Source organism: Peromyscus leucopus, chromosome 8b (assembly GCF_004664715.2).
Source record: "Peromyscus leucopus breed LL Stock chromosome 8b, UCI_PerLeu_2.1, whole genome shotgun sequence".
Taxonomy (NCBI): domain Eukaryota; kingdom Metazoa; phylum Chordata; class Mammalia; order Rodentia; family Cricetidae; genus Peromyscus; species Peromyscus leucopus.
In genome coordinates this window covers 7784690-7798143 of record NC_051086.1, presented here as the reverse complement: position 1 = coordinate 7798143, position 13454 = coordinate 7784690, and the positions used below count along the sequence as shown (strand labels likewise).

Genomic DNA, 13454 nt, shown 5'->3' with positions numbered 1-13454 from the left:
CTCTCAGCAGGGAGGCCCCACCTATAAGGCGGTGCCTCGTCCCTTCCACGCCTTCCTATCACACTCCCGTCTGCGACTCCCCGCCCTCCCGCTCTTCGCATTCCACCCGGCGGGCGCCCCACCCTTGGTGGCGCGCAGCCTGCTGGGACTGCAAGAGGGAGGAGGCGCAGACGCTGACGCCGTACGATGCTCCCGCCTGTTAAACCCCCGAGTCCTTTCCCAGTTGGATGAAGGTGAGGCCACTTAATCCAAGTACCCAAGCTGGCCAGACAGTGTCGTATCAGCTTGGACACTCCCTTCCAGTGGAAGACGATCGGGAGTTTGCAAAGCCAATAGCTCCCTCGCGTGGCTAGCCCGGGTGAAAAAATTCCCAGAGTGGCCCTCTTGGTGGCTGGCAAGGATCACCGTACTTGATCCACATTCTCCTGAAGCTGCTCAGACAAGAGACCGGTTGCTGAGAACCCAGGAGTGGGTTCCGTCGTCAAGCTGTTAAAAAGTGAAATGACTTGTCAATTAGCCTCAGAAGCGGTCATGTGTATCAGCTACTTGGGTCAGCCACTTCAGGATCCTGGGTGAGATGGGATTCACATGCATCAACGTGAAGATAAAAGGCGTCAGGCAGTGGTCACCGTCACAGACCACATCAGGTCAAGAGTGGAGAATACTCTCTGGTGCCTGGGTTGCCTTGAGGGCAAGATGAGAGTAGCCCCTGGAGCGTAAGCCTCCGCTGTTCCGACCTCAGACCTGACACACATTACCCACAAGGACCGGCACTGCTACCCACAAGTTGTGTGCCTTGAAGAAGCCTTGGGCCCCACCTATCCCTTGCCGCCACCCACTCAGAAGAATCATACAAGCAGGAGCTGTAACAGCACCAGCCAAAGAACTCCGTTCGGATTCTCGATTCCATGAACCCTGAACTCTTGCCTGGTTGATATAGTTACCAAAGTCAAGGGATCCTCCTCCCAGGGGAGGAAAGCTATAAGCTTCAAGCCAGTTTACACCAAGCATAAAAAACTCTCATTAGAGTGCTGGAATAAAGCAGTTTTCTCCACATATGACTACCGGACCTATAGGATGCTTGGCCCTGCAGTCATGCCAAGGAAATGAGTAGAATACAGTGATAGCTGGGACTAGGGTAATAGTAATGCAGGGCATCTCAGAACCTTTGCCTTAGATTCCCACCTAGAACTCCTTCCTACTGTCAGGGGTCTTGGGGCAGGGATGCTAGGGTATATAAGAGGTAGGTTCACTGAACACAGGGTCCCACCATGCAGTTTCCTTGATTCATGCTCGGTGGGACTTTTCAGTGATTCAGCTGTTCTGAAGTCATCCGTGCTTCTGTAGCTAGCCCCTCATCCATGTCCCTGTCTGTCCAATAAAGCCATGGGTTCCCCCAAGCTGGGAATGGATAGAATTGCTACTCTGCACATCTCCCCAGGAAAGATCACACAATGCTGAGATGGCAGAAATAAGTATACCATCCCCATTTGAAGCAGAAGATTTTAATGTTTCTCCTTTGGGGCAGGCGAAACCACCTGTGACAATGTCCCAAAGGTTGTCTGGCACTTTGGTACAGAAGGATATGGTCCAATATTGTGCTGGTTTCGGACAGAACAAGGCACATAAAGTTGAGGTTTAGACTCCCTGGGCTGGGGGTGGACAAAAGGTAAACAGGGAGTGTTTGGGAGACGGGAAGGGTATGGGCTGGAGTTCTTGTTGGCAGAGGTAGTTGGTCATGGATGAACCCTGAAGTGCAGAGGGCAATTCAAACCCTCAGGCTGGGTAGCAGCTGCTGTGGTGACCACCGTCTGCCCAGGTCAACAGTTCACTGCTCTGAAACCACAGCTGGATCTCTCTCTGGGCCCCCTCCACAGAATCGCTAGCATGGATGACATTCCTGTGAGAGGGAGAGGTAAAGCCTATGCCTCAGTGAGAGAGCTCCCAGGGACAATTGCCTCTAGCCTGCTGCCCTCTGTCAGGGGAACAGTGTGATCGTACAGAAGAGAAAGGGATTTTGGAGCTGGTTATGGTGCTAAGAGCCTGTAATACCAGCACCGAGGAAGCTGAGATGGGGGGACTGCCTCGAGTTCTAGGCCAGCCTGGATTACAGAGGAGACCAGTCTCAGGAAGGAAGGGAGGGGCTGGAGAGACCGCTCAACAGTTAAGAGTACATTCATTCTCTTGCAGAGAACCTGAGCTTAGTTCCCAGCACCTGAACAGGGCGGCTCAAAACTACCTGTAACTCCAGCTCCAGAGCATCTTACACCCTCTTCTGGCTTACACAGGCACTGCAGGCACATGCACAGACACACACGCACATGCACACGCACACGCACAAGGGCCAGGCAGTGGGGGCGCACGCCTTTAATCACAGCTCTTGGGAGGCAGGGGCAGGCGGATCTCTGTGAGTTTGGGGCCAGCCTGGTCTACAGAGTGAGTTCCAGGATAGCTAGGACTGTTATACAGAGAAACCCTGTCTTGAAAAATTAAAAAAAAAAAAAAAATGAGAGTTAGAGATGTAGCTCAGCTGGCAGAGTGCTTGCCTAGCATGCACAAAGTCCCAAATTTGATTCCCAGCACCACATAAACCAGGCATGGCAGTGCATGTCTGTAATCCAGTACTTGGGAAGTAGAGGCAGAAAGATTACAAGTTCATGGTCATCCTCAGCAATATAATTAGTTTGGGACCAGCCTGTATTACATGAGATTCTATCTGGGGAAAAAAAAAATAGCCGGGCGGTGGTGGCGCACGCCTTTAATCCCAGCACTCGGGAGGCAGAGGCAGGCGGATCTCTGTGAGTTCGAGGCCAGCCTGGGCCACCAAGTGAGTTCCAGGAAAGGCGTAAAGCTACACAGAGAAACCCTGTCTCGAAAAACCAAAAAAAAAAAAAAAAAAAAAAAAAAAAAAAAAAAAAAAAAAAAAAAAAAAAAAAAGAAGAAGAAAAGGGGGAAGGAAAAGTGGATAGGCAGTAACAGGCTGGAAATCTGCATCTAGCCTGGCCTTGGTTTCTTGCAAGCTCAGAAGCTAGCCTATACACCAGCTTCTGAGGGCTAGATTTCCCTACCAGTTATCACAGCCAAACCCATATGGTTACTGACCAAAAGAGAATACTAAAGAGCCAGGGAAAATACTATTCATAGTTTCACATGCCTTCAATTCCAGCACTCAGGTGGCAGAGGCAGGTGGATATCTGTGAGTTCAAGGCCAGCCTGGTCTACAGAGTGGGCTTCAGGACAGCCAGGGATACACAGAGAAACCCTGTCTGGAAGGAAAAAAAAAAAAAAAAAAAAAAAAAGCCAGGGAAAAAGGGTTTGGTCAGACATGGTAGCATACTGTAAGTTAACATTCAGGTGGTAGAGGCCCGAAGATCAGGAGTTCAAGACAGCCTGAACTACTTAATAAGCTCAAAGCTAGCCTGGCCTACCTGACAACATATCTCAAACAAATAAAACCATATAGTAAACACCCCACTATCAGAAACTTTCAGCCCAGCAGGACACCCACTTCTCAAGGATCTGTCTTCTCTCCCTGCCCACCCCCCCCCCCCCCCCCCCAAAAAAAAAAACAGGGTTTCTCTGTGTAGCCCTGGCTATCCTGGAACTCACTCTGTAGACTAGGCTGGCCTTGCACTCAGAGATCTGCCTGCCTCTGCCTCCCGAGTGCTGGGATTAAAGGTGTGCGCCACTAACCCCGGCTTCAAGGATCTGTCTTAAGTGCAGGCTGCCAGGCTAATTGGCCTTCTTTATCCCATATTGGGAGACTAATGGTGTCAGGGCCTCCATACCTGCTGATGTGAACACTGAAGTCTCCCCTGATTGTCCCAGGGGCTGCCTGGGTTGAGTCAGTGTGTCCTATCATGGTCCTTGAGATGTGGACCACATTGTGCCCTTCCCAGACCTGCAGCACAGATATGAAGGTTGGAGAGAAGTTGGGGGACCCTAGGTGCCCTGGGCCGAATCCAAGCCCTTCCTTTGCTTAGGGGAGGACACCCCACACACCCGTTCCATTGCCCGTGCCCTGCTGTACCATGGCCACCACAGGCCCAGAGCTCATGTAGCTGATAAGGGATGGGTAGAATGGCTTCCTCTGTAGGTCCCGGTAGTGCTCAGCAAGGATGCTCTCTGGTGCCTGTGTGGAAGGAGGGGTAAGAAGAACCCTTGGAGAGTAAACCCTGAATTGGTGTCCTGAGTTTGGGGCACCTTTCAGACACTACTATGGAAGCTAGCTCCCAGAATGGATACTCCCAACCTTTTCAACTGCCAGTGCTAGGAGACTCTCCCTAGAGTCTCTTAGGGCTACAGGCTGATACCTGCAACATCTTCATCCCCACTAGCTTGAAGCCCCGCCTCTCAAAGCGTTGTATCACAGTCCCCACTAGCCTCCGCTGCACCCCATCTGGCTTCACAGCAACCAGGGTCCGCTCCTGGGGCCAGGAAGGCCCTCCTGTAAAAGAGAAAGAGTCAGGGGTCAAGATGCTCCACATTTTCAGGTTTCTCCCACCTAGATCCCTGACAGAGCTCAGACATCACAGCACTGGAAAGTACCCACCACCTTGTAGGAAGATCTGGAAGAACAAATACAAATGGGAGCTGCCCAAGGTGGAGATGATTTCCCCAAAAAGGTTCTGATAACTTAGGGACCAAAGAGGCCTTGTGATGATGCCCGCCCGCCCTGGGAAGAAAACTTGAGCCTAGCCAGGGTACCACACTGTGTGAACCCCAGGCCTGCACACTAGGAGCTTATCCTTTGGGTGTGGAGAAATGGCATGAAATCAAGGAGACTTAGTGCCCCACCTCCAGGTGGCCTGAGTGCTGGGCACAAAGGGATAGGACTTGAGAAGGACCATGACAGGAAGTGATCCACATGGCAGGACAGGGACTCAGCGGCTGGGGGTTCAGGCTGCCTCTCAAGAGAACACTGTCAGGGGGTCTGCAGCTGTCTTCAAGCTTCTGCCGTTCAATGCAACTACCAGGACATTGAGTGTCTCCTCCAAGATCAAATGTTACTTTGTTTTGGTTTTGGAGACAAAGTTTCTCTGTGTAGCCCTGGCTATCCTATAACTTACTCTGTAGACAAGGCTGGCCTCGAACTCAGAGATCCACCTGCCTCTGCCTCCTGAGTGCTGGCATTAAAGGCAGGCACCACCACCACTGGCTCAAAAGCTACGTTTGAGAGGGTCCTACCCCGATCGTCTCGCAAAAGTGTACCAAAGAAAGGAGAAACACCAAGTTAAGAATTTAGAAAGGAGGGATCGGGCTCCATCCTCAGGCCACAACGGGCGCCCACTACAACTCAACAGGCTGAATAAAACCCAAAGAATTTAGTCTCCCTTACATACTTGTTCTGCTACCTGAGTTGACAGGGGACCCAGGGTAGCCCCAGAATTCTGATGCCTGCTGCTGTGTGCCTTGATAATACTGTTCAATTTCCAGGGTGCATGAAAAGAACACAGGTTATCTGGCTCTCAGAAAGCACCCCATGAAGAGCAGGGACCCCAGGAAGTGGCTGGGTTGTCTTAGGCCTGCTCTGGCTCAGGCTGGCTTTCAATACCCTGGGAACAACGGCTCCGTGAAGAGAAAGTGACCCCCCCCTACACCCTTAGGAGCCACGGGTCTGCTAGTCTCCCCGCCTGGGCTTCTGCGTTCTGCTAAAAGCCCTGACCCTGGCTGTTGGGGGTTGTGCTGGCACGGTCCTCCGGGACAAAAGCAAGCCTTCAGCAGCTGCACGTGCGCAAACAAAGACCGAGCGGCAGCCATCCGCCCAGCTCCCCACGGGTGCAGGACTCACCGGAACTGGGGCGCACCAGCAGGCCTGGAATGCGTGGCCCGCACAACAACGCCCGCAGTGCCGCAGCCCCAAAGAAACAGCCCATGGCGCGGGCTGGCGCGGTGCGGAAAGCAGCGCCAAGAGGGCAGAGGGAGGTGCCACACTTCGGCCCGCCCCGCCCCGCCTCCACCCCAAGGGGCCGGTGGGGCCCCTCACCCTAGATCTCGCAGGCTCCAAGCTGTGATCTCCGTTAAAATCCGGAGAAAACCCGCTAGGGTGCAGTTCAGTGCGCCGAGGCTTGGGCTAGACCTCCCCAGTACTAGAGTTGGGGTGGGAGAAGAAAAAAAAATGCAATGGTCTATTCAGTATTTATTATACTCGGCTTCGTACCACAGTCAAACATTCTAAGTATACTTCATGGAGAATAGCTTTTTCATAAATACCAATTGGCTCTATTTAGCTGGGTTTGGCAGTTGGACTATTTGTCAGTTCTGTTACTACGTCCTTAACTTTTCAAACTATTTATTTATTGAAATTTTTGTTTTGTTTAAAAATTGTTCTTTTGGGGTTGGGGATTTAGCTCAGTGGTGGAGCCCTTGCCTAGTAAGTGCAAGGCCCTGGGTTCAGTCCTCAGCTCTTTTTTTTTTTTTTTTAAGATTAAAACATTTTTTTATTAACGAGCCAAGAGGTAGTGGAGCACACCTTTAACCCAGCACTCGGGAGGCAGAGGCAAGTGGATATGAGTTCGAGGCCAGCCTGATCTACAGAGCAAGTTCCAAGACAACCAGGGATACACAAAGAAACCCTTCTAGAAACCTGCCCCCGCAAAAAAAAAAAAAAAAAAAAATTATTTTCATGTTTGTGTACAACATACGGTTGTGAACTGTCCCACGTGGGTGCCGAACTCAGATCCTCTAGAAGAGCAGACAGTGCTCTTAACCACTGAGTCCTCTCTCTAACCACTGAGCCCTCTCTCTAACCACTGAGCCCCTCTCTCTAACCGCTGAGTCCTCTCTCTAACCACTGAGCCCTCTCTCCAGCCTCTTTCACTTTTGTTTTCCGTGTGTTGGTTTGTCTGAATGTATGTCTGGGAACTACCTGCCTAAGTCCAGAGAAGGCCAGAAGAGGACATTGGATTCTCTCAGACTGGAGCTACGTGAGCCATCTCTTCAGCCCATGTTTTTTTTTTTTTTTTTTTTTTTTTTTGAGACAGGGTTTCTCTTGTGTAGCTTTGATTTTCCTGGAACTCACTTGGTAGCCCAGACTGGCCTCGAACTCACAGAGATCCGCCTGCCTCCGCCTCCCGAGTGCTGGGATTAAAGGTGTGTGTCACCATCGCCCAGTGGCTTTGAACTTTTGATCTTCAGGCCTCTCATGTCTCTAGTGCTGGGATTACAGGAATTCCCAGACCAGACTCAATTATTTATTTATTTAATATTTATTTATTTATTTAAAGATTTGTTTGTTATGTATACAGTGTTCTGCCTGCATGTATGCCTGCAGGACAGAAGAGGGCACCAGCTCTCATTACAGGTGATTGTGAGCCACCATGTGGTTACTGGGAATTGAACTCAAGACCTCTGAAAGAGCAACCAGTGCCCTTAACCTCTAAGCCATCTCTCCAGCTCTAATTTTTTTTGGTAGGGGGAGAGTTCAAGACAGGGTTTCTCTGCGTAGCTTTGGAGCCTGTCCTGGAACTTGCTCTGTAGACCAGGCTTACCTGGAACTCACAGAGATCCGCCTGTCTCTGCCTCCTGAGTGCTGGGATTAAAGGCATGGGCCACCACATCCTGGCTAATTTATTATTTTTTGAAACAAGATCTCACAAACTGAACTTGAAAAAACATTTTGCCAGGGCTGGATCAGGGGTTAAGAGCACTGGTTGCCCTTCCAGAGGTGCAGGGTTCGATTCCCAGCACCCACACAGTAGCTCACAACCACCTGTATTGTAACTCCAGACCTAAGGCATCTAATACCCTCCTCTGGCCTCCTCAGTGCCAGGCACATAGGTGATACCCAGGTAAAATGTACATAGGCAAAATGCCTATACACATAAACTAAATGAACAAAATTAAAGAAAAAAAAATCTGTTAGAGCCAGGTTCAAGACCTGCCTGGACTACATACATAGTAGGACTTTGTGTTTAAGTTCAATCCCAGCACAGAAGGGGAAAGATAAAACAGAGAGGAATGATGAGGTCTCTCTGTTGCCCAGGCTGACTCCAACTCCTAGGCTCAATCTTCTATCTTCTTGCTTCAGCCTCTGGCAAATTCTACCCTGCTTGTCTCTCTGTCTGTAATTTAAGTAGATAGTCCATTAATATTTAAAAGTTATTGATATGGTTGGATTTAGGTCTACTTATTTATTTAGGGTGTGTGTGTGTGTGTGAGAGAGAGAGAGAGAGACAGACAGACAGACAGACAGACAGAGACAGAGAGAGAGAGAGAGAGAGAGAGAGAGAGAGAGAGACAGACAGACAGACAGACAGACAGAGACAGGGTCTCATGATGTATCTGGCTGGCCCGAAACCAGCTATATAAACCAGGCTGGCCTTTTGAACTCACAGAGTTCCATCCAATCACAGGATTAAAAGCCTTGGCACTGGCTGGGTGTGGTGGCGCATGCCTTTGATCCCAGCACTCTGGAGACCGAGGCAGGTGTGTCTCTGTGTTCGAGGCCAGCCTGGTCTACAGAGTGAATTCCAGGACAGCCAGAGTTACACAGAGAAACCCTGTCTAAAAAAAGAAAGAAAAAGAAAAAGAAGAAAGCATTGCCACCACACCCAGCTGTTTTTATTTATTTAGAGAGAGGGATAGAGAGTATGTAGTGTGTGCACATATATATGAGTGTGTGTGTGTGTGTGTGTGTGTGTGTGTGTGTGTGTGAGATGTATGCACATGTGTAGAGTGTGAGATATATACTCATGTGTATGAGTGTGTGTAATGTATGAGCATGTGTATGTGTGTGTGAGATGTATGAGCATATGTAGAGTGTGTGAGATGTATGAGCATGTGTAGAGTGTGTATGAGATGTATGCACATATATATGAGTGTATACCTCTGTGCAAAGGCCAGAAGAAGATTCAGCTGTCCTTTCCCATCACTTTCTACCTTATTCTTTTGAGGCGGGGTCTCTCCCAGATCCCAGAGCTCTTGTTTCTATTAGTAGGCTGGTATCGAGCAAGTCCTTCAATTCTCCTGTCTTCACTCCTCCCCACACCACTGGTGTCACCGTCAGGACCATGCCCGACTTGTTACACAGGTGCTGAAACCCTTGTGCAGCAAATGTAATCGTGGAGCAGATCTCCAGCACCTATCGTTAGGATTGCTGTTGTTCAGACCAGGATTTCTTGTAGCCCAAGCTGCCCTCAAGCTCGTCAGAGAGCTGAACTTTTGATCCTCTTGTACCTTCCACATGCTGGTAAAGCAAGCCTGGGTTGCCATATCCAGTTCATGCCTTGCTGAGGTTCAGGCCCAGAGCCTGTGCATGCTAACCAAGTGTTCTACCATTCCGAAATCTATTTCATTATTTCTTATTTTTACTTTTATTTATTTTTTGTTTTTTTGAGACAGGGTTTCTCTGTGTAACTTTGGAGCCTTTCCTGGAACTCACTCTGTAGCCCAGGCTGGCCTCAAACTCACAGAGATCCACCTGTCTTTGCCTCCTGAATGCTGGGATTAAAGCTGTGTGCCACCACTGCCCGGCCTATTTCATTATTTTGAGATGAGTCTTAACCTGTACCGTAGCCTGATGTGTAGCTCACTTTGTAGCCCTTGAATTTAAAATCCCCATGAATATTGGGGGTGCTGGCATGCAAAACCAGGCAAGACTCTGCATTGATTATTTTATTATTGTTGTTGTTATTATTAATTATTATTGCTTTTAATTTATTTTTTATTATTTTTTAAAGATTTATTTACTATTTTATGTGCATTGGTGTTTTGCCTGCCTGTATGTCTGTGTCAGGGTGTCGGATCCTCTGGAACTAGAGTTGCAGACAGTTATGAGCTTTCATGTGGGTGCTGGGAATTGAACCTGGATCCCTTGGAAGAGCAGCCATTGCTCTTAGCCACTGAGCCATCTCTCCAGCCCCTTTTAACTTATTTTTTATTTATGAGTATGTGTTTGTACCTGTGTGAATTTATGTATATCACATACATGTAGGTGTCCTCAGATGCCAGAGGATATCAAGTTATAGAGGGTTGTAAACCACCTTATAGGTACTGGAAACTGATCGCAGGTCCACTGCAGGAAATACTATGAACCACTGAGCCACCTCTCTGTGCTGATTCTTCAGGTTCACTGGGCTGTTTGGACTGGTTGATGAATGCCTTTCTCCAAGTTTGAAGAATATAGCTATTCCGTCCAGTGTGTCTCTGCCTGCTTCTCTTTCCTGTTCTCTTGGGACTCTGATTTCCCTTTAGCTCTTTTTCTACCCTGCTAAAGTTAGTGCAGGGGTGAGTGGGGGCTGCTTCCAGGAGGAGGGGCCTGGCCCCCATCTGCCAGGTCAGGTAAGCTGGTGAGAGGGACCAAAGGGAGGCCTTCAGGCCCAAGAACACTGCCTGACCACGCCTGTCCCTGCATTGCATGGAATGGGGTAATGACACTTGTCTTGTCCCCTGTTCCGGCACAGAGGGACCTTACCCCAGGCTCACCACAGGAGTTTGGTGTGTGTGTGTGTGTGTGTGTGTGTGTGTGTGTGTGTGTGTGTGTGTGTGTGACATGGAGGGAAAGGGGCTCACTGGCCCCTCCATTAACTGAGAAGCTGTTGACTGTTGGTGGCTTCTAGAGAAGAAAGTCAGTTTTCCTTAATGTGACAATGCAATGGTAGATTGAGCAAAACTTGTTGGATAGCCCTACATGTCCATTGAGAGAATGGACATGAAATGTTGCCTTAGGGAATGATACTGCTGTGAGCATGTGAGCAAACCTATCACACACTGGCTGTGTCCTCTGGATCTCTACCCAGGAGTGTGCTTGCTAGATCTCAGGGTGGCCAAGTCACTATTTCATGAATAGCCTCCTTTTATTTTTCCATAATGTCAGGATATTTGTGTGCATAATTTTTGTTACTATTGACCAGTGAAAATTAATCCAACTTTTAAAAAGTACTGTGAATCTGTCCATGAGCCCAACCACATGGTTGGGGAGCTCACTGGTCCCATGGGTGTACCTACTATTATTGTGCTAAATGAACTGGGTGTGAAAATGTCTCCATATTCCTGTTTACTCCCATAGATTAGTGCAGCTCTCCGACCTCCTCAGTTTCTTTGTGCCGTGTAGGGTGGTTAACAGAGAAACTCACAATTGTTCAAAAAGCAGAGAGTAAATGCCAATGGAGTGCTCAGTCACAAATGGGACATCTGTATCATTGATCAGGGAACACCATGAAAAAAGAGCAGAGAGGACCAGAGTGAGACAGTGTGTTCTGCACAAGAGCAGACCGCTGCACTGACGAACTCCCAGCATCTGTGGCTGCCTCTATAAGACCTGAACAAGATCAAGCCCGTCACATTCCAGCGCAGAGGGTCGAGGGGCTCATGTGCCCTCATCGCCAGCTGAGGAGGGGTTTGGAGAAGTTGATGATGGTTTCTCCTGAAGGGGTCAGTTGTCTCTAAGGGTGTGGATCCTGTTGTTTCCTGTGCTCCAGTGGGTGGACACATACCCTGCACTATACGTACAGCTCCAATCCATCAGTTTTATTTTGGCAGGAACAAAGCTGGCAGGTAGGTAGCTGATAGTTGATCTGGAAGGAGTTAGAGGAAGGATTCTAGGGTAAATATGATCAGAATACATTGTATGAAATTCTCAAGGAATTCATAAAAATGTTTATTATTATTATTATTATTATTATTATTATTATTATTGAGACAGGGTTTCTCTGTGTAGCTTTGGAGCCTGTCCTGGAACTCACTCTGTAGCCCAGGCTGGCAAGGAACTCACAGAGATCCGCCTGGCTCTGCCTCCCGAGTGCTGGGATTAAAGGCGTGCGCCACCATCGCCCAGCCATAAAAATGTTTTTAAAAACTCAACTAAACGGAGAGATGAAGAGGAGACGTGCTCAGATTCCTTACTGCTAACGAGTGGAACCAAGTCACCTGTGGTTGTTCCCGCATCCACAGGCTTTAGGTGTGAACTGCAGCCTCATATTCCAGAGGCTGAGAGAAGCCTCTAGGACCTGTTTGGTAATCAGCTGGTGGACCACAGCTCGTTCATCTGGGGCCCCAGTGTGCAGGAAGTCTGCTGCCTCAGCTCCCTTTCCACCCCAGCTGCTGTCCTGCTCACTGCAGGCCGGGGGCCAGGACCTGCTCTGAAGGTCGTCCAGTTTGTGAGCAGATCAGTGCTCAGACTCTTTCAGGTTTCAGTTGTTGGTTCTCCACTGGACTGTGAAGGTCACCCACACTATGACGTATGTTGTCTTTGGGCCTAGTGTGTCCGGGGTCCCAGTATTGACCATGTGGGAAGTACCTGGGATTTCTGTGGAATGTGGGAAGTCTGGCCATTCATGTGAGCCACACTCACTTCTCAGGCAGAAGTCCTTCATATTTGACTGACATCATCAAGGAGATGTTTATTTGCCCTGTAGTCTTTCCTAGGTACTTGGGGATTTTGTGTAGTCTAATTAACCCTCTGTGTGTTGATGGTCAACCTATGTGTCTATACACACAAGTGTGTCTCTGGGAGCACTTAAGGAAGGGTACTAGAGCCAGCCTTGGAGCCTTCATGCTTTCCTGGTTTATATGAGACCAAAGCCAGGCTGATTAGAGAGGCTTGGAGTCTGTTGTATGTAGCTCCTCCTGTCTGTCCCTGTCGTGTTAGAGGTAGCGGTGGCTGCAGCTCCCTTCACGTCTCTGTGGTTTGAGGAGGCCCATCTTCTCCTACTTACAGAACAGTGCAGAATATTCTGTTACTGACAGCTGAAGGTTGGGAGGTTGGAGTAGCCATGCAGAAGAGCAAAGGCCATATTTCTGGTTTCTAAGACATGGGCCCCTGCTCTTTTTGAAAATGGTGGGCCCCAAATTCCCATGCTGTGATCATATAGCTCCACAGATGACAAATGGAGCCTCGGGGAGGTGATTACACCATGAAGGGAGTGCCTTCATAGGCAGGATGAATGAGCAGATAAAGGGACAGCTTGGATAGGTTCCCTGCAGGAAACAGGAAGTTGCCCTTAGCAGTCATGGAAACTGCATTGACCTGGGATGTCTTTTTATAGCAGCCCCACGTGGGCCCAGATAGTCCCAGAAATGAGGACCATGGGAGATACTTTGAGAATTCCAGGGAAGGAAAACTGAAGGGAAGCAGCACTTTAGCAGCTGTCCCTGCAAGAACAACCAGGTTGGTCCCATGGATGTACCTACTATTATTATGCTAAATGAACTGGATATGAAAATGTCTTCATATTCCTATGTTTAGTGCCATAGTTCGTCAGTTTCTTTGTGCAGTGTAGGGTGGTTAACAGAGAAACTCACAGTTGTTCAAAAAGCAGAGAGCAAATGCCAATGGCGTGCTCAGTCACTAGTGGGACATCTGTATCATCCTCTTCCCCTTCTTTGCCCCAACAGCAAATGGTGCTTGGAGGTGACTGCCAGCGTCCTTCAGTCCCTTCAGGAACAACTTGTCCTGGAAATGCAGGAGGCAGGAGGCCACGTGGCAAACTTTCGATTGTTCCAACCATTTATGC

General features: G+C 48.9%; 1 protein-coding gene across 2 annotated transcripts; it reads right to left on the bottom strand.

Annotated features, from left to right (window-relative positions):
- Positions 1–21: 21 nt before the first annotated feature.
- Positions 22–5932, bottom strand: Nme4 (NME/NM23 nucleoside diphosphate kinase 4). Of its 2 annotated transcripts, none has more exons than XM_028854630.2 (5): positions 5792–5932; positions 4314–4447; positions 4031–4132; positions 3789–3901; positions 22–486 (listed from the first exon to the last, which is right to left on the bottom strand). In XM_028854630.2, the coding sequence occupies exons 1-5, from the start codon at positions 5874–5876 to the stop codon at positions 402–404; spliced, it is 519 nt and encodes a 172-aa protein (XP_028710463.1). In that variant the 5' UTR covers positions 5877–5932; the 3' UTR covers positions 22–401. The 2 variants fall into 2 exon arrangements, with proteins under 2 accessions (XP_028710463.1, XP_028710462.1); XM_028854629.2 differs by lacking the exon at positions 22–486 and adding an exon at positions 1490–1900 and having other exon boundaries at positions 5792–5927.
- Positions 5933–13454: the final 7522 nt, after the last annotated feature.

Bases quoted from the DNA above. Each gene is read 5' to 3' on its own strand.
- Nme4 (XM_028854629.2), bottom strand. From the start codon at position 5,876: ATGGGCTGTTTCTTTGGGGCTGCGGCACTGCGGGCGTTGTTGTGCGGG. The intron at 4,133-4,313 runs GTATCAGCCTGT...CCTTCCACACAG, and splicing joins TGGGGATGAAGATGTTGCAG to GCACCAGAGAGCATCCTTGC. The intron at 1,901-3,788 runs GTATGGAGGCCC...TCCCTCTCACAG, and splicing joins TTCAGTGTTCACATCAGCAG to GAATGTCATCCATGCTAGCG.